We start from the raw sequence: 27224 nt of genomic DNA on the forward strand, positions 1-27224 counted from the left end.
TGTTTGTTTACACTCTCCGGCTGATTCGCCCATTAGTTTGTGAATACATACTTGGGTGGTGAATGGGTGTAGCGTATATAAATGGGTCAGTTTTCTTGGCAGTGGGGTGCACTGGGTGGGTCGTACCAAGCGATACGAGATGTTCTTCTTGGCAATCTGTTCCTCGCTTTTTTAATGAAGTGCTGCCCGAATCTCAGAGCTTTTACATAATTCCCTGAAGAATGAACAGTAACTTCTGAATGCAGGCAGGGAAGTACAGCGGAAAATACCGTTTCTTCTTCACTTCCTGTGTTTTACTCCACACTTTAAAGTTCTCAGATTTCCCGTGCTGTGCAGAGTACGAAAAAGTGCTTGGAACGGATGTAACTTGTCACCGAGAGACCCATCTAAAGCTGCAAAAGTTCCCGTAGTACTCCGTTTGAAAGAATATTCACATCCGCAATGTTTATTACATCCCCTCCGCTAATTTCCTTTGACCACGCAAGTCGAACGCGCAGTATCGAATGGTTGCTGGATACGTCGCTCCAGATAGCCATTTTTCAACCAAAGGGTAACGGCCGCTTTTACCTACCGGTTGTTGCAATCGAACAAAAACGATGCACCCACCGCGTGTGCCCCCGTTGCAAATTTTCAGCTCATTTATTTTTCGTGTTCCCTTCGAATGTGGGACAAGCGCACGCAGCGTACACATGGTTGCGGGGATTTAATTAGCTGTTCTGTTAAAAGCATTAGGCATGTTGGTTTTCACAGTAGAGAATCTCCCCGGCACAAGGAACCGTAGTTCGCATTTCTATATTCCTCGTTTGAATCGCATTTCCACGCGCGTTTCCTATTTTCCTTCTTTCCGTTCTCTCTTCGACCGTGCCCGTTCCTATTATTTATGATATAATAAAACCCCGTTCGATATTATTCCCAGATTAGACTCCCTCGTTAAACACCGTCGATGTTTATCAGACCAAGCCCGGCGTTGCACCGTGCACGCTCACCGCCGTGGAAACTCATTTGTCCGCGAGCAAAAATGGCAAAATACACGTGTATATGCTGTATGCAGGCTGCCAGTTAAGAGAATCCTTCTTCCCGAACGATCTCTTTCACCGAATAAACACAGACCATCGCTCCGCGAGGGGCTTTGCTCTTGCCTTTCGTCTGGCTCGTTTCATTTGCCCGGCTCCAAACCCGACGAGAGTTTTTCCATCCCGAGCCCGCGTAACACGTATTCTCTCGGCCATCGACGATCGTCCGCGCGATTGCCCGTGGTCTATCATTTAGCAACCGCCGCCGTATCGCGACCAACGGCGCGGCGTGGAAGTGCCAAGGATCCCTCGAAGGTGAACAAATTGCAAAACCCATCTATCGCGGGCGAACGTGGGCACGCCGCGCTTCAGAGTCTTTCTCTCCTCTCGTTCGTCGCGCGATCGAGAGACCGTTGCTCGTACGATTGCTCGACAGAGGAGCAGGCAGGTGGCAACGAAAATAGTAATGAAACGGTGCTGAACGTGGGCGGCCATTGGCTTGTGTCGCACACGAGTCTGACCCACGGGCAAACTCGGCCAAGTCCTTAATGCGTGATGCAAACGTTGCATCGTTCGAACCTCTGCGCTTTAAAACGCTCGGTCCACTTCGGCTCGAGGCTGACTGCCGTGGCGTTTGCGAAACTTTGCCCAAAACTGTTGCCCCCGTCGCTGTTCCCGACCCCGAGCCGAGCATAGCTCCCCTCCGCCCTTCTCTGGCTCTGCTACAGTTCGGGGTAATTCCATTCCACCCTTTTATCGCCGCTGTTCCCACCACCCTTTTCTCTGTTTTTAATAGAATTAGGGTGGAATTTGCCACTGTGCCGGAAACCTTTCCATTGTGTAGCCGGCGATGATTCTCACCAGATCTTACAGGCTACAAAGGGTTCTCTGTTCATTGTTGCCCGCGCCCAAATATTCCTAGAGTTTAATCCACCGTTCTCTCCGCCCTTTGTGCAATAATTGATGATTCTACACCAGTGTCCTAACGTCCGAAGGTATTTCCGTTGGGTCGTCGTTCTGTGTAAAAGACCAGAGGCCCGGATAGCTCCGTTGGCAATTCGAGTGTGAAGGGTTAACCGCGTCGCTTCGATTGCTCGTTCGATCGGTCGCCGCGAACCAAACGCGCCTTTCAAACGCGCAATTGCAATATAGTTCTTACGTTTTATTACGGCATTCCCTGTGTACGGCTTGTAAATATTTACTCAGTGACGGAAAAGATTACCGAGGAATGCGTAGCAGTTGAGCCAGGTATTACGGCGTTCTGAACCTCACCTTTTTCGATAAGAAAGTAGGATGCCGTCGCGCTCTTCCCATCGCCGCTGTTTCAATAGCGTGTATAATTATCAGCCATGATAATGATACTGGTGACGAGATTCGTGGGAAATTTGAGAAGCCGCCGCGCTATATCTGACCGTATCTCCGTCTGGTGTCTCTAAACCGTTCGATTTATGGAGATCCGTGATTTCGAGGTCGGAAACGGGGAGATTATCGTGGTCGATAGACCTGCGGCGGAAACGCGGAGAGGGGTAGATTCGTACGTAAATAAGGAAATTACAACGTCGATTACTTGCCGCCCGTTTACGCAAACCAGCTCCGGCTAACATTAAGAAACAAACGAGCAGAACTTTCGTTCCGACCTGATATAATGGCAGCGCGTATTTTCTGCAAAGGGGAACGGCGTTAACGGTACGAAGCGTGGGGAAAAGTCGGGTACGGAACGAGGTTAACGTAATTTAGGAAAATAAAACTGGTAGTCGTACGACTATCGCCGATGAGGAAAACGATTCTGCAGCGCTACCGTCCGTGCTCGTTCATTCATTCTAGCCATTATCCCGGGCGAAGTGTGTTACGCGCGACGCACCTACCTGCGGCCTGACGAGTACACTAACCACTTTAGGTGTAGCCATGAAAAGAAAGTCCCCAGGAATTAAATCTCAACGAGCCTTCATTTAACTGGACTCCTCCTTGTACCATCCACTTTGCATCTGACATTTCATTTGAACGTCTAACGCTGCTTGTGCACAACCAGCTTCCACGAATGATGCAAAGTGTTTCGTCAGCCTTTTAAGGTACCACCGGGAGCCTGCGTTAATTTGATGGCTATTTTTGCGGTTTAGATGTCGAAGATCGCTTTAGCGATTCAGTTGACGGTGCACCTATGTACAGAAGCGTCGCGATTCTAAAATTCTGGCAACCCCGTCTCAGCAGGCTAGATACAATTAGAGCACATTCGCATTGCGTTGCGTACAGACGGACGAAAGTTCCTCTGACGCGCATTACGCACTAGGTGGAACGAATCCCACGTACAGAGAAGACGCGCGTCTCGCGAATATATCCAATATTTGTGCATTAAGATAGCGTGATGGCGGCTGCGGTCAGTGACCTCCGTTCGTCGGGAGCAATTAACGATGCGTGTCGATCCACCGTGGCGCCTTTTAGCTTGCTTGCTTTTATTTTCACGCCCGCGCGTAATTACAAAGTGTACCGCTAAAGCGCGGAAGAGTAAACGCCGCGGCGTAATTGTGATTTATTGTCAGCGGCGGTGGGCCGATCGTTAAAGGGGGTGCGGATTTCGGACGTCCCCGATGCCCTGTCGAAACCGCGATACTTCAAGCCATACTACTCGTTATTGGCTCAGTCTCGCCTACCACCAATTATGCCTCGTTGATTTCGATTATACCCCACGATCCTTGATACCTCCGCTTCTAGATTTTACTCCATTTCGCTGGTCGTGCTATAAAACTTGGAGATTCTATCTTAATACTCTCCGCAAGGGAAGCACAATGTGCCGTCAACTCGTTCCCTCCGTCCGGATAGTTTAGATCGCGGTGCAGACATGAAATTTGCTGCAACCGTCCGCTGAGGAAGGCGCAGCAACCCGTTCAAGATCCTAGAATCACTTGGGCATTGCACGCGTCGCAGTCGGCGTCGGAATTATGAAACTGGACGCGAGCGTTTTCTCGCGGCGCGATGAGGGACGCGCATCTTATTCGCTTCGGAATTGCAGCCTCGGCATGAACAGCGCGTGGCTGGCGCGAATTTTATTGGAGACCTCTTAAAACGCTCCCGACGATCCGACTGTCTGCCCGACTCATTCGGGCAAGTTGGCCATAAATTGCGCGTAAAAGGAATTGGAACGGTGCGCGAGAATCGTCATCAACACCCTGGGCAAGGTTAAATAACGGATAAGGAGCGTCCATACCGAGGACGACCTGCGGCGCATCGCGTATTAATTATAAAGCGACCTCTCCGCGCGGGCTGAGGCGAGGCGATATTTAACAGAGAGGATCCATATTTTATTCATGGATCCGTTGCAAGTTATATGCCGCCCGTCGCATTTGTAATTTTCGTTCCCCCGCTGGTTTTGCGACGGGCTGCTTTAAAAAGATCTGCCGTTTTCCTCGTGTTACATGAGGCGCATAAGCAAATAACAGCCTTTCACAAGAACAACACGAGTCTTGATGGATATCGCCTTGGAGCAATTGCCACGTTCAAGTTTGCAACATTATTCTCTTCGGGCCAATCGAATTAGGCTCGTTCTGGACCTCTGCTCGCCAGCTTTTCGTACCGCGTGGTCAAGATTAATCGCTCGCGCGGTCACTGTTTGCATTGGTCAGTCTCCGCGCGTCTTCTAAGCAAACGCAGAGGAGTAGTCGGTTTTGAGATGGAAAGTAGGCTCACGAACCACGTACACGAGCCTGCTCAGGCCACGTTCCTCAGTCTTTGCCTGCGCTCTCCTTCCTGCCTTTCCACGCGAATTACGGAGACGCGTGATCCTGCAATTGCGATTCTCGCTGAGAGATGCCTGAACGGAAAACCGGGTCGCGCGCAGACACTGTGTCTGGCTAACATTGTTCGAGCGTTTCCTCGGTCGAAGGTGGATCCCGTGCTAGATTCTTGATAGGCTACGCAGAAGTCCTCCAAGTTTCCCCAATTACTCCGACTTTCGTTGCTTTAAGCTGCGTATTCACCTGTGCATTCGCCCCGAATGTGCATTCGGCGCGCACCGATTTTTTGCTCGTCCGGTGTTCGGCGCGTGTTCGGGGCGCGGCGCGCATTCGGGCCGATCCGCTTGTTGGCGGTCCATCAAAGCGCGCATTCGGGTCCGAACAATACCATGAAATGGACGCCGCAAATTTCACTCAACCCCGAACGCGCGCCGAATGCGCGCCGAACGCGCGCTGAGCTCCGAACGAGCAAAAAATCGGTGCGCGCCGAATGCACATTCGGGGCGAATGCGCAGGTGAATACGCGGCTTAAGAGCACCGGGGACCCTTACTAGCAGGCACAGAGATAATCTTGACCTTAATCGCTTCATCGACGACGCTGAAGCTGTATAACTGGTCCCGGGTTTATTGTAGAATTTATTGTCTACCTGGATGGCTTTGGACGGCTGATCCCAGCAGGGAATCGTTTTAGTGTTAGGCTGTAATCGACTTGTGTTCCTTTTATTATTGAGAATGCTACCCTGGGCGTAGGAGAAATTGAAAGAAACACCAGTCAGGCTAGTTCGCAACCACGTTCCTCTCTGTCAACTAAGTCTACCTCCCCAAATTACTCTTCAAGTAATTCATAATTCGCAGCATTCGCAGTGGACGAAACGAGTCACCTCGCCATTCGGCCATTCTTAATCACACTGGCCCGGTGCGATTTTAATCGGGCGCTCACCCAGTTAACCGGTTCTGTATTTATTTACTTGTTGCTGTATCCGTTAAGATGTTATCGCGATCCTATGCTAATCCTTCTGTTATTTTGTTTGTTTCTCTTGGCACAGTGTCTCCCAGCTGCAGGAAGCGATCGAGCGAGAATGCGGCGTGGTGGCGGCGCACCAGGTGCTCCTGATGAGCGGAGGCGAGAGCCTGGAAGCGAACGCGCGCGTGTGCTCCTACACGGCTGGAACCGACAACAATCCAATCTATTTGTTCAGCAAGGCCGCCATTGAGAGCCAGTTTCCACCCACGCCGTGCATAGATTACGTTTGCGGTGAGTGACGAGCTCCTTCACCTGTAAATTTCCTTAAACCATCCGCCGGGCCCGCCTCGCTTCCTGCCGAGCCGATCCCGGGTCGCTCGCAGGAACGAGCGCGCCGGCAAATCCATCCCCGTGCTATTTATCCCATCGGCGAACAACAGGATGGGCAGAGGTGTTATCGTTACGTGCAAATCGCTTTTAGAACGCGTGACGCGATGCGGCTTGAAATAGAATGGAATACGGTAAATATGCTGAATCGCGGGCAGTTAAATGGGCGATTAAGGTTCTCGATATAGGCTCTCGTTGGACTGAATAAGGCACCTCGTGCTCTTTGTACTACGGGGCCACGGGTAATAGTTCTGCGTACGATGTAGCCTTTCCGAGATGAGATCTTTGTATGGCGATGTAGAATTCTTTTGTTGATTAAACACGAACCTCCGGCGGGGGTACGAAGGATGTATAACGATCGCCTTGTGGCCACGAGTCCTTCGACTCTTGCGTTTTCACGTCACCTAATCTCACGTTCATCGAGAAATTCGTATCCCGAAAATTACACAACCGAAAGGTGCAACCGAAACGTTCGATACAGCTTCAAGAAGTTTGCACTTTGCAGTCCCCGCTAGATGTCCGTTTTCAATCCCAACGAGGCTGTAACTCCATAGAAAAAGCGGGGCGACTTGAAAATCAACTTCTGGTTATTTGTAAACTTGAAACTTGTAGCTTGTTGCCTGTTAGCCAGGGACGAGACTCCGCGCGATCGTGCTGCCGCGTAATTGCCGTCGTTTCGGCTCGATAAATTCGAAGACACGGCCGCCGTATGTACTTGGCGATTTGCATCGTTGCAGCGTACTGTTACGTGCGTGACCGAAAGAATATCTGTGGAGGAAGGCGTAGCGGGCAAGAGGAACCGTTCTTACATAGTGACACTGGCTGGCATCGTTAACCGAGAATCGTGCCGGAAGGACGCGGCTAATAACGATGCTTATCGTCGAGCACTCGCCTAGCACAGAGAGACAAAAAAATGTGGAGTCAGATGATATCAGCGGGAAGATAGCGATACTCGTGCGACAGGGAGGCAGCGGGACCTCGAAGGTTGCCTTTGTGCGAGGCGAGCCACGAAGATCGGGGTACCGTAAACGAGCACAATGGAAAACGTCAGCCCCTCGTTCGGCTATTTTTCGTCATCGTGTAACGGTTGCGTCGCGCCACTAGACTCGCTCGTTCTCTACCGGCCTCCAGGCAACTATCCTAGGGTCGAAGAAACAGTCGGCTTGGGAGACCTCCCGCTATAACCATCCTGGGCAAGAGAACTATGCACGATATCTTCGCGCGATCACCTTCTCGGCCTGATGGCCGCGACGAATACTCGTCAATACAAATTAAAATTGATCCCGACACTGTCGCAAAGTTATTATTAACAACTTTTTGCCAACCTCTGATTCCCCTCGCAAAAACGTTCAATATCGCCCGCGAGGTTTCTAGAGCGACCAACGAATCGACCGCAAATCGAAAGATGTTTACCACCGCAGAGCATCCATACGAATTGCGTCCACGGAATCGGGTCATCGATGTTTTTCTTCACCTGGCGTTGACCTCGCTTCGACACCGCGATTTCCGTGTCCTTCATTCTTGCAATTATTTTACCGCGCTGAATTCAACCCCGAAGCTGCACCCGCCAGGGATCAAACTCCTTCGAGCGTCAATCAAGAGCAATTTCCATACCGTTAAGCGTGCTCCGTGGATTCGGTTCGTTATTGCAGCTCCCGATCGTGCATTACGGCGATTACGCAGGCGATCTACGATTTCACTATGCGCATATTCCTTGCGGTAGCGCGCGTTCCTCGCTGCCGCGGCGATTCCACCGCAAATCAGATGCATTACGAGCCGTGTACTTGGGAACGTTTTCTCGGAACGGGGAATCGGCAATCGTTTGCGCAGACTTCTTGCTGCTTTTAACCCTCGAGCTTCTTTACAGCGCTTCGGAGTAAGCCTCCTTTGTCTAAGCTCTTGCTTCTTTGTTATCCTCTCAAGGAGTCAGTCAAACAATATTCCGTTCTTTCGTTCTGCTAGTATGCCGTAGCATTTCCAGAGTTCCCTGAGCTACCAAGTTAGACGAGGGATGAAGAGAGGATGGTCAGCGAAAATTAGCTGCAACGACACTCGAGCGTGCGATTTCATCGATCCTTCCTTTTCTTGCATTCTCCTTTCAGCTCGTTCCTTTCATTCTCCTCGCCTCGCGTTTCATGCGGTAGTTCACGTTCCTTGACACGTACCGGTAATGCGACCGCAGATCAACCGCTTGCACCCGTCGCGATGCACCTCGCATTGCCCGTTTCCACCGGTTCCCGATCAAGCAACGATCAAGTTCACTCTTTATCGTGCTCGTACTTTCGATTTTCCCGGCGAAACGCGCCCGTTACGCTCTTCGTTGGCGGGGTTGGGAACGTTCCGCCCTCTAGATCGCCTCTTTTCCGCGCGGAACATTTCCGAGCATTATCATCCGGGACTCGACTGGTTCCCCGATACTTCTGGCCAACCAATTACTCCTTTCTGCCTCGTCAATAATGTTTCGAATATTTTTTTTTTACGCCTTTACGTAACAGAATGTTGTCAGTCCTCTTCTCCGCGAGCCTCATTTAGTCAACGGAGTTAGTTTATTTTTACTGTAAGAGCCTCGATGTCTTTAAATATTCCTTATTTATTATTATCGTCGTATTTTTGCCACCTTTTTGCGACGGTATTTATTTCAGTACGTATATGGACATACTCAGTATTTACAGGCTATTTGAAGCAATGGAAATATATGTGTAAATGAATAATAAGATACAAATTATAATTTAACACGAGACATAAAGGTGATAAGTGATAAGCCTCTCCGTCTTCATCTCTTGAAAGCTGGCTCTGGAGCCGATCGCATCCGATTTTTGCCGAGCCCACTCGAAGTCGGACTGCTCAAGTGCCCGCTCATGCTTATAGCTCGAATCAGGTCTAGGGATTCCGAACATTTCGGGATCCCGAGCAATACGAGAATATTGGGAACCCGCCCGAATTCGTCCGACCCATCCCGAGCTCGTAATGACGGATATCCGCGCACCCCTACTCGGTACCCACGGTCGCGCGATCTGCTATGAAGCGTAGGCGGTAGAACGCGACAGCCATCTTTAGGTGTAGGTATATAAATTAAGGGAAGATCCCGAACGCAGAAATTCAAAAAAATTTGAAACTGAATATGTAGGGAATTTCCTCCTGATTACAGCGCAATTTTTGTTTGCTGCTCAAATTCACTCCAAAGGGATACAATTAACCCCTAAAGATTCGGCTATTTCCCGATTTTATTTTGTAACTCGCAATCTGTAAGAGATAGAAAACGTGTTTCCAGACAAAAGTTACTTCTTCTAATTAGGCCTATCGTTTTTGGTAAAATACAGTTTTCACAGTTTGCGAGTTATAACACAAATTCGGAAAATATCCGGAGTTTCAGTGGTCAATTTCACCGTCTTAGAGTGAATTTGGGCAGCAAAGAGAAATTGCATTGTAATCAGGAGGAATTCCTCTACAAATTCGCAGTCTCAGAATTTTTTGAATTTCCGGGTTCGGGATCATTCCCTGTCAGTGGTAAGAGTCGCCCGGAAAGTGAAAGACCCGGGCTCGGTACCCGATCGACCGATACTGTTTCTCCTACAGCAGAGAACCTAACTTATCGAGCAACTCGTTCCTATTAATATTTATAATCATAGTCCATGGATAAGTCCTTGACACGAGCGCCCGTAAAAATCGCTGGTCGAACTTCGCGCTCGAATACGCGACGCGTTTCTTTCGCTTTCGTTTTAAATCAGTTTTTATGATCTCTGTCGCATTAGCCGTAAAGCATCACGACCACGAGACTCCTATTTCCCGATGACAATCCAGCGGCTCCGCGAGTCAAGAGGGCAGGCCAGCCACGGTTAATCGTCGCCCCCCCTGCCTCTTATCGTCTCTTCCTTTGCTCCATTTCGACAGAGAGGCGATCATCTGTTTCGCTGAGGTCTTCTCTGACTTCGTACTCGTCGCAGACGCAACAAGACTTTGACCCGCGTCAAACAGCCTCGTGACCAACATCGACCTGATTCTTTTATCCGACGGATAACGATCTGCCTCTCCTCGCGGACGTGCATCCAGTTGAATTGGAGTCTTCGTCAATTTCATGCGGTAACTGGGTCAGCTCTGTGCGTCGTTTTCTCAGCAAAATCGTCTAATCGCCGGGACCCGCGAGCCTGTTAGATCCGCTGGATGCTCCTCGAGGACGCGGAGCCGGGGAAACAGGAAATTCGGATCTCTTCCGCGCTTATTAGATTGATGCTGGTGTCGCCGATTCGAAGGCGAAACTGGGTCAGCTCGCCTCGTCGCTTTCTGAGCAAAATTGGTTGATCGTCGTGGCGCGTACGGCTGATAGCTGCAGCAGAGATCTCTGATACTGGCTTGACGAAGTGATAATTGGGATAGCCGAGGATGAGATCATTTTCACGATGATTCTTGTATTATCGAGGTGTAGATAGATGCGGACTTGTTACGTAGCTTCCTAGGCAGGGAATGAGAATTAGTAAACTTGGTGTTGAGATACTAACCGCTTTTAGAGGGCTTCGGTGTTATCAATGCGAGGGTGAAACTAGGACAACTTAATCCGTCGGTTTCTCAACGAAATTGGCCAATCTGACCGTCACGTGACGCCAGTAGACGCGGCACAAGTTTCTGGAATCATCAAGGCCCACGCTGAAAGTAACCAGCCGGGAATCGAAAGAACTGATGGTTTTTGCATCACTCCCGTGTCGTCAATTGGAAAGCGAAACTAGGTCAACTTGATACGTTGTTTTCTACGTAGAAGCGTTGGGGGAAACCGATACCTGGGTCCTCGAAAGCAAACACAGCGGTAATGGTTTTTAAATGACCTCTGCCTTTGCCAGGTTGAACGTCGAAATCGGGACAGTCGATTTCTAAGCGAAATGATCTAATCTGAACGTGTGTTGCGTCATTCGTAGATTTAGAAACACGCAATAGGTGGAATATAATCTTACACTATTTATCGTAGAGCTGTCGCGACAGACTTACACTAATTCATGCAACTTGCCTAAAATTGCCACTTTTGGCCAGCCGCTCGCAGAGCCATTCAAACAATTTGGTACACACTTCCAACTACGGAGTTCCAAGAAACTAAGTAGTCAGCAACTCGAACCATTTACCTTTCCAAAGTGTCAAGGACAGCCGAAGCTTAATTATACGCTCGATCTTGAAAGAAATTAACAAATTCACCGAAATTTATCCTCCCCGCCCGCTTCGTTACCTTCGACCTCGACTCGTGTTCGTTTTCATTAGCGTGGAACGAGTTTAATCCCCGCTCAGGGGCGCAAAAATAGCGGCACAATTTTAATCCCCGGAAGAAGCGTGTAAAACACGACGCGGAGTGCTTTGGCGCCGATAAAAGCCTGATAGATCACGGAAAATGTGCGGAGAAACAAACTACATATGTTAGCGTAGGAGCTAGTTATCGAAAGGTCATTCGATGGTCGACGACTCCCCCTGCTGGGTCGCAAAGATATTGAACGTGGCTGAGTTCCTAGGGTTTTTGTCTGTGTTTACCAACGGGCGTGACCGCGTGCCACATTTCTCCTTCATTTTGGCGACTGGCGCCATGAACTTAAAGCCGACGCTCCGGATTCCTCGCCCTTACTTCGATCGGCACGTACCTAGCATCGTTCACTGAAACATCTACTGGCCTGCGCGAATGCAAACCGGGAATTACGCCGATAGTTAGGCGGGGAAGCGCATGTGCTTGCATTGCACGGATATAGATGCGCGCAAAATGCTTGCGAGTCACGCGAACAATTTCGGTGACAGTCAGTGTTCGCCATCTGTTGCGTGCCGAACTCCCCTTTCGATGAGAATAGAACGCACGATGGTGTAACAGAACGATTTTTAAATACCTATCGAGGCTAGGCTCTAGTGTCCGAGAAATTCGCGATTGTACTACTTTGAAGTGCGAGCGTGGCGACGCGGCTGTGCAGAGATCGTTGAGGAAGATGTTGAGTATACTACGCATTCGAGATAAACGCCAACTGCGTAATGAGCAACGACAATAAACGCGCGGAAACGTGTCTCGAGGGAAGTCAAGGCGAAGAAGGCATTCTCGCGCTCTCGTGTGTGACCAGCCAGTTGTCACGATCTACGTACGTCTAACTACCCGATGAGACCGAGCCTGTCTCACGCTCTATCGATAGCCGAAGCCACTTACGTGACGTCTTCCCGTCAGCTGACGATACAACACGCAAAGCCACGTCGGCCAGCCAGCGCAAATAGCGATCGCATTCGCGGAAATGCGGTCTGCGAAAACCTGAATAAAACAGCCGCGTAAGAATGAACTGCGAGGACAATGGAACCGGGGTTTCAAAGGGTGGACTCCAAAGCAGGAGGAGTCCAGGAGGGGGGACTTACGTGCAGAGGTTGCCAATGAAAAATTGGCGGGCTGGCATTTACTATCCATGGGTCACGAGCACAATTCTCCTATCTATGCCTGCCTGCCCGTGCCTGCAGGAATCTGATAGTTGAAAATCGCTTTTACAACCGTTCAAGTAATGCCTACATTTATGGCGTAGGGTAGACCGGGGCCAATCGGATCACAGGGCGAATCGGATGAAAATAAGAATTTAGTTCATATTTCTTACATCACGATGGAAATGAACATTCCGATCGTTCGTAGTACCTCGTCCTTCTTCACCGCACCTACCGCAATAGCCCGTTAATTGTTTTAAGTCATTGTTTAGAGCTGGCATACGTTTTCAGTGACATGGATGCGTGCGAATGTTACAATTTTGGTCCGAATCTAACCTACGTAATCTGCAAGTTCGTATTTAAAATAAAAAGTAAGCTTGAAAATTCAAATGTGTTTATTGTTATTTGTTTGCACGGCGTCCAAGTTTAGTATTTGATGTCTTTTAGACTATTATATCATAATATGTTTATGTAATCTGCACCTTTTGAAATACTTATATATGGGGCTAATCGGATCACGTTATTTGGGATGAATCAGATCACTCTTTATTTTCAGTTGAGTATTTTTATGATTATAAATATGATAATTGTTTATATACAGATGGTTCGTATGTGCATAAAAAAGAGCAATGGGGGATCATGGTGTCCAAAAAAAGGAATCTGTGATAAAAATTAAATCTAGAGAAACGACGAAAATAATAAATAAATTAATGGTCTTAAGAAGATGGCATTGTATTTACTCTGATGAAAAATTAATTCGTCCACTTTCAGAAGATTTTCTGAGAAGAGTGATGCCACGAGAATTGTGCTGATAGAGACGGCAAAAAACGGCAATATTCTTCCGATCTGTGTGCTAAGTAGTGTCACTTCACTTCACTGTCATTAAATTAGATTTGTTTAAGTTGATTCTAAAGATTTTGTTATGAAAATTTTTCAGTTTTTTTCAGAAATTTATGGGTTATCCGATTCGCCCCAAGTTTTGTATTGATATTTCTCACTTTTTAATTTTTTGTTTGCAGAAGAAACATTTTTAAGTGTGATTTTATTTTCTATTATTAATCTTAAAGCCAAAGGTGTACTGCTCACGAATATATAATAAAAAATTAGTTTTTTAATGTTTGACTATTATTTTTTTACCGTCAAACACAAAGTGATCCGATTCGCCCCGGTCTACCCTACAAGCAAAAACATAAGTGGGCGACTATCACCATCCGTGAAGCTAATTGAGCCACTCAATATCACGCGACCACTAAGAAGTTAATTCGCGCAGTGTCATACGCGATGCATAGACTGTTTAACTATCTCTGACGATAAGAATTTCGAGGAGGTAATCAGCACAGGCTGTCGTGTTTTAATACTTTTTCACGAGAACAAGTTAAGGTCCCAGATCCTTGTTTAATCTCTGAATACTGGGCGGTTATTGATTCTGGCTATTGTTTGAATATATGTTACAGCACGTGATAGGTTTGATAAGCAAACATTCGACAAATGTCGACTGAACTTAGGTTAAACAGGAAGCTTTAAGCTCCAGATTAAACTGGGATTTTATGGTGTTATGGAGCGACACCGAAATAGAACATTTCCATGGAACTCGTAACTCCTTTAAAAGCTTCCGATCTTTCACGGGATTCAAGGAAGAGAGGGTGGATTTCTTATCGAGCAGAAAGCATCGAGAGGAATTTTGCTTTCCTCGCCAGGTCGACGGGCTTCGCAGCCACCTCGATATCTTTCCTCGACCATTGGATTCAATTGGCTTTGCACGTCGGTCAGCTGATTTTCGATCGCAAATTGGATCTGATCGCGGGACCAACACACCTTCGATCCGTTCAGTCTTCAGGCATCGCGAAGAAATACTGCGCGCCCACACTCGGCTCTCTCCTTTACGATCCTCCGTTTTTTCATCTGGCTGGCCTTGAATTAATTTATGCCACACGGTTCGGGTCGAGCGTTTCGGAGCGAGTCGGTGTCGTGACGGGTCCTTGACCCGAGGATCGTCGCAAATACGAGGACCAGGAATCTCTCGAGATCTGCTGAACAAAAAGGGTATGGTAGAATGTTAGTAAAGGGGCGAGTGAAAATTAAGTAAATCGTCCGCCTCGTGATCAAATTTACTCGCGTAATCTCAGTTTGCAGGAACTTTCAACGCACACGTCCTCCTAGATACGAGAAGGTTCTATGAAAAGTTGAAGAACCGAGCAAGTTTCTCAAAGTGCCCCACGGTGTTTTCTCAGCTCGGCTGAAAGTTCCCTCATTTTTCTACCCTGGTTCGCGCTGCGAATCGCATTATTCAAATTAACGCGAATCCATTATCTGCTCGACTCTTTCAGGATGATACCGTTCGGCCGGCAGTTGCCAAGAGCCGTAACGTGGGAGGTTGTTTCAGCAGCGGCGCTGCTCCTTTAATCCCCGACGCTTCGATTTGCATATCCGTGCCGAGTCTCTCGGCTCTCCGACTATTTTTCCCTTGACCGTGAGCGATCATTCCATCAGAGAAACGTCGATATGATTTTATTTTACGGCGGACCTTTTGGCACAATGCGTTAATGCGCGACACCATTGTGCTCAGGGACAACAAGCTCCTCCCCCTCAAACTTCTCCTGCTTGTATCACACCGCGTGTACCAAAGCATATAGTCCAATTCGAGAATGGGTGATCCTACGTGCAAAAACTAACAGGAAGCTTCGCTGTGGAGTTGACTTCTGAGAATGAATTTGCGCTTAATTTTTTGCAAAATCCGCAATCCTCAATTTGGGCGATTACTAAAAAATAAATTACTCCCTTACTTTTTGTTCTTTCTTTATTTATTTATTTTTGTATATTATCAGTAGCTTTTTAAAAAAAATCGTAAAAATCCCCTTTAAGTTACTTTTACATCTGTATTTTTATAATCATTTAATGAAAAGAAATGATAATCCTTATTCAAAACATTCAATTCGTATTGGGCGCTTTTTCCTTAACGAGTTAGCGCCGTGGATCTCTGAGATCTTTACCACACTGGTTACACCGTGCATCTAGAACACCCCGTACAGTTTCCAAGCGCCGAACGTTGCACGTGGTCACGCGTAAACACTTCGGCCTGTCGATTATTCGATTTTTTCTCTTCTTAAATGATCATACGTGCTAGTTCGCATGTATCCGATATTGTTTACAGCGTTATTTTGCTCGCAGCCGCCGCTTTTCGTGGAACGAGTTTACGATACGGCCGGTATCTGCTCGTAAAAGTCGAAGCAGGAGCGCCCTCCTGGAGTGGCATTTTCATAAATCTCGCGGTTCAATGACTTTCATATCATTAGAGCAATTGGCGTTTTTTTTTCTTTTTTATTGGACGAAAGGTGCACGCATATCGACGGTATCGTGCCACGTGTACACGCGTACCAGCGCCACGTGCGGCTAGGCAGACCTGTCCGGCTCTTGTTCGCGTAAACGCGGGCCTCGCGCGTTTAAAATCGTGGCATTATCGAGCATGACCGATGGATTATAGCGTCGAGCCAGGCGCGGTATATCTGTCAGGCAACGATAACCGCGCGGTACATTTTTCTTCGCCCGTGGACAACGCGGCCGGGGGCTTGTAGATACGCATGGGGTACAGGGTGGTAGAATGTTTGTCACCTTTCAGTAGCTTGATAATTCTCTGTTTTATTGCGGCAGAGATTAGTTACCGATGCACGTGCAGGGGGCTCACTTTTATCTGGGCATGCATGTGGCCTGGAAAGCATATTGATTCGAAAACATTGGACACACGGGGTGGAAAGGGATAAGCGGGTGGTTATTAAGGATCCGTTGGTTAGAGCCTTGTCAAGATGTTCGGGGTGAACTTCGTCCTTCGGGCGGTGATACTGGAAACCTATATTTTGCTAGCGGCATTGCCGTGTCGTACTGCGAAATACGAATCGAGGCGTCGGCGTGACACGGGAGTCTGTTGATAAAGAAAAGGGTGATTCATCAAATCTTTACTCGTTACCTTTTTATCGCGACTGCCGCTGCAGAATACTCGCGTACGCTCGCATATCCCGTGCAAGTAACACGAAACTGCCTACGTGTTCAGATTCACGTTAGGTTTTTTTCTTTTTTTTAACTTTCCAGTCCTTGAAACACGGTGAAACGCAATTGCAATTATTACCACGCACGTGCGGGAGCTGTAGCCGTTTTTCACAGCTCAAGAGTCTTGTGGACATTTTCTGTAGATACAAAGCGGCGCAGGTTTCCTTATCGATGTTACTGCTTCGTGAAATATCGCACTGTCCGCGACGCTTCCGATATTTCTGCAATTCACTCGCGCTTTGTGCTGTCCGCGTCGATCCACTTTCCAGCGGAGCGACTCCGATGAAATTTACATCTGGTAACGTGACTACCGATAATGATAAGTTACGTATTTTATTAAGGCGATGACGGAACTGGGTGAATTTCAAACGTTATTCTAATTTCTGTGCGGCAGTAAGTTTAAATAAAATGGCACAGCGAATGCAACGGGAAAGTTTGCAAACTGACTACTTTGCTCGGATTCTAATGTCTCAGACTTGCAAATTAGACAGCCACTTAAGAAGATGAACATCATACTGCACTGGGCTAGAAGCGAGTAAAGTGATTCTGTAGGGAATCGTCGATAAATCGCCCATCCGTTTCGAAGTTTCGTCGGACGAGGATTTAATAGCCACTGGACGGGGTTGCAGCATTGCACTCCAAGTGCAGTTGATGCAGTTTAATTAAATGCATCGTCATCAGCTGGAATGCCATTTGCATCGAGTTAGCACGGTTCCGCGTGCATCTTCGAGATTTTCTGCCCTTGAACTCGGACACGATTCCGCAGATCCGCTTCCGTTATCGCGACGGAACGCCGGCAACTTTCCGATACACGTGTGTAATTGCATCGGCCAGCGAGTGAAAGTGACTATCCGAGGAACCTATCGCCTCTGAGCGCGCTCGAGTCCAAGTGAATTTTCCGAGTGATCGACGAGGCTGCGTGGAAAACGTCACTGAATTTCGGTAAATTTAGCGCGCCGCGGAACCTGTTAATAGAGTGCGGGGGAGATCGCAGCTCGCGGGGCTCGCTTATCAGCTGGAACGGGAATCGCATTATCGGCCGGTGTTTACAGAGCCACTGTGTTCATCGCGTGGAAATGAGGCGAGGGTGGGCAAACGCGGAACGAGTGAAATTTCACCTGGAACCGAATCGATCGCGAAGCTTGGATCGACCCGCTATTTATCGATGCTCGCGTTCGAGTAGGAGTGAGTCGTCCGGGGGAATCGCCGCGGGAATAATGGAACACTCTCGCCCGATCGTTTTTCCCCCGCTGTCCTCTTTTTGTCCACTCCGTTTACGTGTCTTCTCGCGATCGAGCGAGCGGAATATATGCAGCAGGCCGCGTGTGGCGACGAATGACGCGACTTTAATTCCAAGCAGACAAGCTGGCACCGTCGTGAGCCTCGCGGGTTCCCTCTATCGAATGCACGTGTCTCGCGGGCACGACGCTTTTCCGCCTCTGCGCGTGCACGACATTCGTGTACACGCGTCTCCCCGTAACTTGTTCCTCTCGCCGTTTGTAAAAATCGCGAGCGGCATAAAGGGCCGATTGTGGGAGGGAAACTCAGGCTCCAAGTGCTCTCGACGCCTCCGCCTAATAATTCTTATGACCCCCCTCTCCTTTCCAGCCGCTGTATTCTTCTCTATTCGTTGCGTTCACTGGGATGCGTTCGCGTACAGATCAAGGTAGCATACCCCCGTATACTTGCAGCTATCGCGAGTTCCCCTCATCGTTGTAACACGTGATTAATCATCGCGGAACGTGATAGGGCGGTGTTAAAGAGGAGCCTGGCTTTCCAAACGAATTCGGAAGTTATTAATGGGTTTCGAAGCGATGTCGTTCGAGCGAGATAGGTGTCGTTTGAAACGGAACCCTTTGCCAGGCGAATTCAATGCTAGGTGTATTATTCGCAGCAATTATGCTATCGTTTGAAAACGATAAGAGAATCGTCGGCTTCGAGCGTTAATAATTCATTGACATAACCGCTGCAATTATCAGCGAGAGAGTTATCTGAGAGTGATACCTGGGTGACGGTGGAACGAAATAACTTTGTAGCGATTGCAGGCTGTCGGCGGTATTTAAGCTAGTCACTTACTTGCTTGGCTGGTGATATTTCGGTGACGAAAGAGCCATTCTTGGAACAGTGGATCGTTACGAAATCGTTATACATAATGCCGCATTGTAAATTCTGATTCTAGCTTCACGTTTCAATCCCATTTTGAATTTCCTCGGGGCTCCGATTCTCGGTTCTAATAAAAGCTTCGAGTGTCCCTGATTTTCATTCAATTTCGAAGGCTTCTGTGATGGACAATTCTCTGGGCTTTGGCTTTAGACCTTCGATCGAGGCTCTCGAATTTTCAATCCGCCTTTCAGCTGTCCAAGAACTACTCCGAGTAATTGCTTTCGACCCTGGAGGAGGAGCGCAGGAAAAATTGATCGTTTGTGCATTGAATAAGCTGCACGTTCATTATTTATCGCCGTTACGTGAAGCTTTGATGCGTTGGAACGGTACATGCACACGTCTGTCTATATTATTCCGTTCCCTCCCTGCGGCGGTGGCTTTTATTTTCCAAGCATTGCAACAGACCGCGGCAACGCGGTCATGCGATTTTCTTGGTAACGTCCAATGCCTGCACACCTATGCGCACGTGCAATGGCCGGTGGCTGGTGCTGCAACGCTTTAACAGACTCTCCTCCCTTGGCGTGGCTAAGTCGCGCCTGTCTTTTTGCGCGCGCCCGTACGCACCGGAGAAAATTCTTCCCGCTCGCGATTAAGTCGATCATTCCGAGCCTCATCTTCCGCTTCTCTCCTGGTTCAGCGACCACGAGCCGTGAAAACGTAGAAAAATGAAAGGAAAGAGCAATCGGCGATTAGAAAGCTGCCGCGATAATGAATCGTAATTGACGCGGAGTTACATCAATCAAAATTAGAGCCCAACTGTACTCATTAAGCTTCCTACGATCCAGATGGTCAGATACCTGCCGCCAAGTCTGCGCGCATCAAGAACATCGTCGATTCAGTTGCGCGCGATCGATGGGTGGTTATTAATCAATAGACGATCGATGGGAGATCCATGGAACTCGGCAGGGAGGAGGAATCCTTGGAATGGATCGAGGTGGAAATCCTCGTATCCTCTTGCGTCAGCTTGATAGTTTCCCGCGAAAAGCGTTGGAAAATCTGGCCGACGAGTTACGAGGCGCACCGAAACGTTCGTGCGTTTCCGTGCACGCGTACACGTGAAATGGTAATCGCGTTTGTGAAGGTGATGTAAGTGCGAGCACACGCCGACGATATTGTTCGCAGGCGGTGCTGCGCGGCTTCTTTATTCAGCAGCGAACCTCGCCGCGCGATTTTCCATGTATCAACTCCCACCGTGCAATTATTTCGCGGATTATGCACGGCTGCCGTGTGAACGAGGTCGAATCACGTCCGCGGCTTTGTGTTTCGCGCGTTACCCGCGACCCTTCGGAATTCCGCCAGCGGTAAAGAGTTCCGCAATGCCCGAAGCGACGTTGACGACGCAGACGGCGCTCCTTTCATTCGTCGCCGTTTTGTTTCACGGACGCGGAAAAATTGGTACCGTTTGCTCGTTGGGTTTACTCGTGAATGCCAGCAAATTAGTACCAGAGGCCCTCTTGAAAGCTCCTCTCCTCCTTCTAATGACAGAGGGAATTCGCTGGGAAATGCTCACTGACCCTGTTTTTTTTTTATTGTCCCGCATGGAGAACCGCGAAATTAGGCACAGCTTTTCCCGACGGTCTTTTTCACCATTTCGTGGAAATTGAGCGGTTATCGTAGTACGCACTCGTGTCGGATTGGAAAATTTAATAGTTATGACTTTCGCTAATGAATATATGGATAGGCGAAGGCTCGTTGAAAAGGCCCGCGATGGAATTAATCTTGACCTTGAGTTTAAAGGTGGAACCCAGGGTTTTTCGCATGGAATCGCCGCGAGATGCCAGCCATTCAACTCAGCCGCTTCTGGCGTGTTTAATAAAAGACAGGGATTGCACGGAGAGCGCGGTGAAAACGTTGGCTGGCGTGCAATATGAAAACTCACGCAATCCATCCATTTCGCCCCGTGATCCCACTCACCGTTCGTCGTCTCGACAGCCCGTCAATGTGGAATCGATACGGTATATTGAATCCATCGGCCCCGTTTTAGGTCCTTTTATGTAACGCCCGCCAGGACGTTGGGAAAACAGAAAGGAAAGTGGAGTGGTGTGTGAGAACGCTCCTGGTGGCGGTACGGCTCGTTACTTAACCGTTTCAAGCGATTAAGTGGCACTGGGGATTCGGAGGAGCCACGAAATCAACGATTGCTGGCGTACAAAAAGACGGTTCTCTCATCTGCGTTCGCGGAAACCTTTCCCAGCTAAGAATTCTGCCGCAGTGCTGAAGGATGGCGAGCGAGATCGGCGCAGAGTGGATGCACCGTAAGATACGTAGCTAACACGCGGAACGGCTGAATTTTCCACGACCCCTGCTACTCTCTGATCCACTTTAAAGGTGGACTTTCACGGCGCTGATACGCTCGATAAAAAGCGCGAACGATGGGAGGAGGTGCGCCCGCCGCTGCGAAGAATATTAATTCCGAGAGAGCGTTTCACCGCGGTCGTTAGCTCGACTTCGACCCGGGAGATCGACCCGATCACCGGCGAAATTAGAAACACCATGGGGCCTGGCCTCGTCAGCTTTCGGAAATTGATTCGCGACAGAATGCGACAGCTAGATTGCAGTCGTCGCGGGTCGGTCTCGCTTGGATATTGCAGCTCTCGAGTTCGTCGGTTGAGAGACTTCCTTAATGAGTTTGACCTTGAGTGGTATCGTTTACCCATCACTTGAATCTGCCTCAGCTATCGCACCGAAGTTTTCCTATCGAGATACGAGTTTTCTAAGATTTCTCATCGCAACACGATACGTGTCGAGATCACGACGTGTCCGCCTGATTTGCAGGGTACAGGTGCTAATTGATTCGAAAGGTATCTTATGTCACTTTTCAAGGAAGTTTGTCTAGAGACCTTCGACCCTCGTTACTCTCCTACCCTTAAGGGGACTAGGCAGTCGTTTCTCCTGAAAGAAACACTTTCTTCTTAATGTACTTGTAAAAGAATGAAAGTAAATCCAGGTGTATCCTTTCAACCAATGTTTGTTATCATTATAGAGATTAAAAAACAGTTGGTATGAAATATACATGTGCTTTAAAAATGACGGGGATTAGTAAACATTTCAACGTTCTTCTGTGGTTTTGCTGTAATATTGGTTTTAAAAAGTGACGTAATCCAATTTCAAGGTGTGATTCTTGTCTGTTACATCCCGTGCAACCAATAAAAACTAGAATTAAAACAGAATTATTAAATTGGTGGCCGAAGAACGTCGATTATTTCAAGAAAAATTCGGTCGTGTTTGTGGGTTACTAAAAATTTGGGATTTTTTAATTTTTTTATGCAAATCTCGAATTTTTACGGGCCACATCATAGGTTGCGCGGGGAATGCCAGATGTTTTATACATCCTGTAATTTTTTCAAGCTCGCAACTGGAGGAAAACCAAGAGAAAAAAAAAGATTCGAGAAAAACGCGTTTAAAATTTCTGTGCAAAGGCGACGATGCCGGTTGCCGCTTGACGTTTTTAGCTGCCAAATCAACAATTTTGCGAATTTTAATATAAACCAAGCGGCATTTTATTAAAAAAAGATAGTTCTTTCGGAAGATGCATTAAAAAAAAAAAATTAGATTTCTCGACTGCCCTCGAGCTGACTTCTGCAACAGCTCTCGGAGCGTCCCCTGGTCAGCATTCGTTTATTTAGGGAGCACGTATGTCAGCGGGACGAACTCAGCGCCATAAATCTTCTGCTCGAATGACCGAGGGGCTGTCTTTCGCCATTGACCGCCTCGTCTCTGCCTTTCTTAACTAATTGCTCGGGTATTCCCCACATTTCCTCGGTATAGAAACTCCGACCTACCCGGGATTACTATTTCGACCGCCCACCTGCCCTTCTGAATCTCCTACGCTTACCTCGAAAAAGGAGAACGTTTCCTTTAAGCGTCGACCAAAGATAGAAAGTCACGCTTCTGCCTGGCTAATTGCGAGGAAACGGCGAGGCCAATTGAAGAGCGAGTGCAGCAACGAAAGCAACTGTCAGAGGGAATCAACGAGCACCTGATGACCCGAAAATTAACGCGAATCAGTGGCCAACGAGCGTGCAGGTGTGGAAGAAGCACGGAAGCCAACGAAGAGCACGTAATAAAGCGTCCACGTTGGCACTCGGCATCGTGCCGGACCGATATTCTTTATTTAGCTGTCGATAACCAATCGGCCGGGTTTTATTTAGACCCGCCGATACCATTTCCCGCCGCTTTCCCCCGCACATCGATACTCATTGTTACGGAGAAATCTTCTAGGTGTCGATTATCGCGCCCCTGCCCTCCAGCTTCCACCCCCACCGTGCCCGCTGCAAGCCGAGTCCGCCAGCTTGTAGATTAAACCAGCAGAAAAATATGTTTTCGCTTGTTCTTCGCCGCCGTTCGGCTATCTTCGAGCTCTAGTTTAGCGGACTCGAAATACGGATGGCATAAAAAAGGGAAAATAACGCGGAGCGGAAATTGGCAATGACCAGTGCTCAGGGGTTATCTTCGATTAGGTCAAGATTCGACGAGGAAGAGCTGCGTTTATTGGTCCAATTAACTGCACGCGAATTTATCGCGGTCGACACGCTTTTCTTCCATCCCACTTTACGATACAATATACGCGAGATAATATCAGCCTGCTCGTGTGTGCGTGCGAAATTGATGCTGCTGCCGCTCCTCGAGGAAAATTTCACCCATGGTCCATGGGTGTATCGTATTTTCGCTAATTGTAAATAACTAAAGCGCACGCTTTTATCCTTGCGCGTCGTTTTGTAATTCAATGTGCAACGGCGCAGAAAGTATCGCTAAGAAGGCAGATATTGGAACCCATCTGGGATCATGCGAGTGGATTGTGGATGGATCGCACGTACCCAGTGGACCACAGAGGCGGCTGCACCGTAAATTATGATCATTTATCGACAGCAGATCGTAGATTCGGCGGGTACATTGTAGGTAGTAGAGCGTGATGTATAGAGGCGATATATCAGATGCTTGGACCAGATCCCAGCCTTGAGGGTTTATTCTAGTAACGCGAGGGCTTCCTTTTCGGATCTCTGACTTCTCGATCGCGGCATTTTTCTTGCGATGCAGAGATGATAGTTTCCAGGGGAATATGCCCGATGCACAAGGGTTGGGCCACCATCGAGCCTTCGCGTATTTTCGTTCGCTGTCTTCTCCACTCTCGGTTCTTTGTACATTACAGATCGCCCCTGGGGGGTTCCTAGCGTCTCGTACACTTTTTCTTCGCAGAGAGCTCGAGTTTTAAGTATTTCAGTTCACACTGGGGTGGCAAGTGCTTAGGCCAGCGCCCTGGCTTGTCGCGAAAGAAAGCTACGAGTGTCCAATAGCTGCACGGCCGATGGAAAAACGCTGTGTTTTTACTCTGGAACTGTGTGTACTCTTGGATCTCCTTTGTCCAAGCTGTTTGCCTCCCACTTTGTGATTCTTGGGTAGCTGGAAGATCCGTAGCTCTTGGATGACAGAAATGCGAGTTGGGTAATAGAATCTCCGCAGAGTTCGAATACACTGGAATCGTGTTTTCTTCATTTCCACCCTCGACCTCTACAATTCATTTCTCCTCGCGATTCATCGAGTCACGTGCGTTTATATCGAATCTTCTGCGTCCTCGGTGTCCCCAGTTCGGGGACGCTGATACACGAAGCGAGAAACAGATAGGTGTACGCGTGGAGGGGAATGTTTTGCAGCTTGTTTTGAGGGAACGAGATCTCGCGGTGTTTGCGTGGACGCTGGATAGCGGCTCGACTAGGAATTCGTTCTAATTGCGAAAACGCATGGTCGTTTTAGTGGTAAAACTCGCTAACGTCAGGACTTTCACTAGCAGACGGAGAAAATGCGTAGCTCGTGCTGCTCGCTGCGTGGCTGGCTTGCTATTATTCGTGGAAAACAAGAGGAGCGTGGAAAAGAACGGACTCCTGCTTCCAAGTCAGCAGCTGTTTAAATAGGAGCAGCGAAGTGTCAGTCGGATATTCTCCAATTGGCGATGAATCTTCAAAAGTCCTTGTATACATCTAACGTACCACTATTCGTGGATTCTTACGGAATAATCGATCTTCCCGTGCTCCTCCTTTTTGCATACGCGCTTCATATCTCCATCGAAAGTCACTTGACTTTCATAAGAACGAAAGCCAATGCATTTTTCATTCCAGCATCTAGAAATCCGACTCTGATCTACCCGGCTGCCGTATTTATCGTGTGCGCGCAGCCTCGTGGCTTTCGAGCCGGTCGAATCAACGATTCGCAGGTTTCTTCGGTGCTGAAATTAAACGGAGTCGCATCTCGCGCACACGCGAGAGGCGAATCGACGAGTGGGATAGATACGGAACGAAATAACCGCGATAGCCGCGTAATTACTCGTGCACAGTAATCGCAACGGTTATCTATCGCGAGGAACTTACGCAATTGTCGGTTGATTAACGCGGCTTGTATGAAAGAAGGGGTTGGAGGAATGGAAAAGTCGCGCGTCAAGTGATGCACATTGCACGCGCGGCACGTGTCATTGCATAGACGCGTTTTTCGCCTGACTTGCTACGTAGTGTGATGTTTGACTGTTCGCTAGATAAGCGACTAGGCAAAGAGTATCTTGCGATGAAATTCATCCGTGATCGCACGTGCTATGGTCTAACCCAATAAGGCTCAGATCTTTAGCGAAAGTAATCTATTCCTAACAGGCGTTTCAAACGAGGTAAATAGTGTTAATGATTCCTTTTTAATCGAAGGTGTTAATTCATTTTCCAAGTAACCTACTTTGTCGCTAAACTAGGGGTAGGTAAATGCTTATTTTGTTACTTTCTTAAATAGGCACAGACCCAAGTTGATTGCAGGATATCCCACAGACAAATTTGCTTTTCACACAAATTTTCCCTAAATATTCATTCGTGGTGTCAAATAAACTGTGCAAGTTGTAGATTTTGCAAAGAGCCCTCCCTCGGTTTGAAACGCGTAGGCGTGTGTTTGTGGTGCGTAGAATGTATAATTGGAAAAGGGGAGCATTAGTCCAAGTTAAGATATTCTGGGAATCAGTGTCGTGCCGCGAAATTTCTTGGCCCCTGTTTACCAGGTTCACCCTGCGCCGGAAGCTTATGCAATTACACGATCAAACGGGGTCACCGTTGCTATATGTGTACCTATGTGGTGCACGAATTACAAGCGGATTTTCATCAGCAAATAGTTGATACCTCTTTCATCATTCTCAAATAGAAGCCATCGCACCACCTCCTCACAGTCCCAACAAGTCAGGCCTGGCGATTCACGAAATAAGCACCAAAGATAGCCTCGGTCCAAGTCGCGAGAAGCAAAAAATCGAGAATCAATTTCCCTCTAACGTTCTCGTAAATATAGGGAACTTCTTCGTAACGATACAACGCATGATTTCACGATAGCTATCCGGCGGTGACTACCAGTTTCACCGTTTTTCTTTTTGCGTCATAGCTCGAGTGATCTCACGTGCCACTACGCCTGGCAGTTTTTTCTCTGGTACAGCATTCTGCGACGTTCCGTCGACGGGCAATCGTTGGAACCCGTTCTCCCTTATGGATTTGCAAATGTACGGGGTCACTCGGTCGCTATCGAGGGTTCGAGGCCCACGCCGCGGCTATTCACCACCGCTCATCGCCTAGGGAATATGCATAATGTACGGACGAACGGAGCAGGCATAATATCGAGTGCAGCCGCGTTTAACTATTCGTCGCGAATAAATCAGCGACAGGTTTTTACTTCCTCTATCTGGCTCCCTTCGCTATTCTATTCCGTCGTTCCTGTTACGCGCCTCTATTGTCGCCAATGGAAATGACACAGTTGCAGGTCGATTAATAATCCATCGATTTTACGTTGCGTCGTAACAATGCAAATTAGTTGTCGCGACGAAGGCGAGTGAAAAGTCGCGCGTAGTCTTGCGGAGTCTTTCTGCCTGCCATTCGACGACGCGAAGCTTTTCGCCCGTTCCTGCCCCGGCTCGTTTTGCACCGTAATGGATTTTCTTTCGTCCTTCCCCCGATGCCTACGGACACCGAAGTGGGCGGTTTGCGCGCGAGAAAAAGAAAACCTCGTTCAGTCTAGTGGCGTATAAAATCGATACATTGTCCAACAGTTGTGCAACATATACTCCAGCCTTCATTTACTCTTCCCTCCCACACCGCTATCTCCGCTGCCCCCGTTTCGTTTTCTCTTCATTTGGCAAGCGAAGGATTTTCCTCGAGATATCCGAAAATGGTTACCGCTATCGCGAGCTACATACAGTCAGTGTAAACACAGAGAAAGCCGCGCTCCTGGGAATACGGCTGCATTCTCCATCGAACATTCTTTCATTAGCTTCCATTCAGGAAAGTTCTCTCCATTAGTCTCGGATTTCCTCAAGTAGCTTCGAGCGTCCTTCGTCACGTAGCCTTGCCGATTAAAAATCCACTAACAGGCTGAGGAAAATAAACCGCTTCTGTCCTGCTTCTCCTCGAATTGTCTTTCCGTCTTCTGTAGCCTCGATAGTGTTATGAAATTTTCATCAGAAAGCTGTGCTCGCGAGCCAAACCTTGGCATTATTCCTCGGAGGGTGGC

At 48.2% G+C, this 27224-nt stretch overlaps 1 protein-coding gene across 2 annotated transcripts in view; it reads left to right on the forward strand.

The window, feature by feature from the left end:
* The window catches only part of Atg17 (autophagy-related 17), a 42160-nt gene that overhangs the window by 2053 nt on the left and 12883 nt on the right, over positions 1–27224 (forward strand). For both annotated transcript variants that reach the window (XM_076815369.1, XM_076815370.1), the window contains exon 2: positions 5788–5996. In XM_076815369.1, coding sequence (XP_076671484.1) covers positions 5788–5996 — 209 coding nt within the window. The remainder of the gene's footprint in view (positions 1–5787; positions 5997–27224) is intronic.

This window comes from Andrena cerasifolii, chromosome 6 (assembly GCF_050908995.1).
Source record: "Andrena cerasifolii isolate SP2316 chromosome 6, iyAndCera1_principal, whole genome shotgun sequence".
NCBI classification, from domain to species: domain Eukaryota; kingdom Metazoa; phylum Arthropoda; class Insecta; order Hymenoptera; family Andrenidae; genus Andrena; species Andrena cerasifolii.